The sequence below is a fragment of the Trichechus manatus genome, unplaced genomic scaffold (genome assembly GCF_000243295.1).
Source record: "Trichechus manatus latirostris isolate Lorelei unplaced genomic scaffold, TriManLat1.0 scaffold00105, whole genome shotgun sequence".
NCBI lineage: Eukaryota > Metazoa > Chordata > Mammalia > Sirenia > Trichechidae > Trichechus > Trichechus manatus.
Window position 1 is genome coordinate 8111380 of NW_004444041.1, and position 1128 is coordinate 8112507.

The following is a 1128-nucleotide window of genomic DNA, read 5'->3' on the forward strand; positions in this document are numbered from 1 at the left end:
AGTTGTGGGGCCCTAGGTCACTCAGAAGGAGCCTGGATGGCACAAGCGGTTTGGCTGCTAACCTGAAGGTGGTTTGAACCATACAGCGGTTCAGCGGGAGAAAAACCTGACCATCTGCTCCAGTAAAGATTACAGCCAAGAAAACATTATGGAGCAGTTCTACTCCGTACCACATACGGTCGCCATGAGTTGGGGGGTGGCAACACAAGGCAACTAACAACAGATATCTCGACAGAATGTGGTTGTTGGCACAGATCTCAAGTACCTTGTAAAAGCACTGGTTACGTTGTGCTATAATTGTTTATAACCGTGTCCCAGCTAACTTGTGACCTCTTCTACAGCAGGGGCAATGTCGTGTTCATCCTAGGTCCTCCAGTGCTTGGCACTTGGTAGGCCCTCAGTAACTATCTGAGGGGCAGGTGAGTAATGAAGGAACCAGGGAGGATGATTTTCCTGAGGTGACCGCCGGGCCTGCCACCTGGGGCGCGGCTGGGCCTGGTCGGGGAGCGGCGCCCGCTGGGCCGGTCACGGCGCGCGGACCGAATCGCGGTCGCCGCGGCGGGACACATGACTCGGGCTCAGCCTCCCGCCCCGCCCGCTTCCTGGCACAGCTGCTAGTGGCCGTCTCCCGGGGCTGCGGCGAGCGCGGCCGGCGAGCGTCACGGCCCTGCGCGCTCCATTCCTCCCTCCCTCCCGAGCTGCGCCAGGCGGAACGCCGCGGCCGCCCTTCCCGGGCCTCCCGAGGAAACTGAATCCAAAGTTGGGACCTCGGACTCCCCGGCCCTTCCTGCCCAGTGCAGAGGGGGCCGCGGAGCCGAGCCACGGGAGGGAGAGGGCGCGGAGGGTGCCCGGTCCTTCGGACCGTACTGAGGCGGCGGCGGCGGCTCCTCCCTCCTCCCTGATCGGTCGCGCGCCGGCGGGGTCCGGCCCGTGAGCCGTGCGCAGAATGGGCAGGTGCTGCTTCTACATTGTGGGGACGCTGTCCCTGCTCCTGCTAGTGACCAGCGTCACGCTGCTGGTGGCCCGGGTCTTCCAGAAGGCCGTAGACCAGGCGATCGAGACGGTGAGGGCGGTGTGTGTGTGTGTGTGTGTGTGTGTGTGTGTGTGTGTGTGTGTGTGTGTGGTGTG

General features: G+C 63.1%; 1 protein-coding gene across 1 annotated transcript in view; it reads left to right on the top strand.

The window, feature by feature from the left end:
* Positions 1-777: 777 nt before the first annotated feature.
* The window catches only part of SCARB2 (scavenger receptor class B member 2), an 82723-nt gene continuing 82372 nt past the window's right edge, over positions 778-1128 (top strand). The window contains exon 1 of the mRNA XM_004383128.3: positions 778-1063. Coding sequence (XP_004383185.1) covers positions 947-1063 — 117 coding nt within the window. The 5' untranslated portion in view covers positions 778-946. The remainder of the gene's footprint in view (positions 1064-1128) is intronic.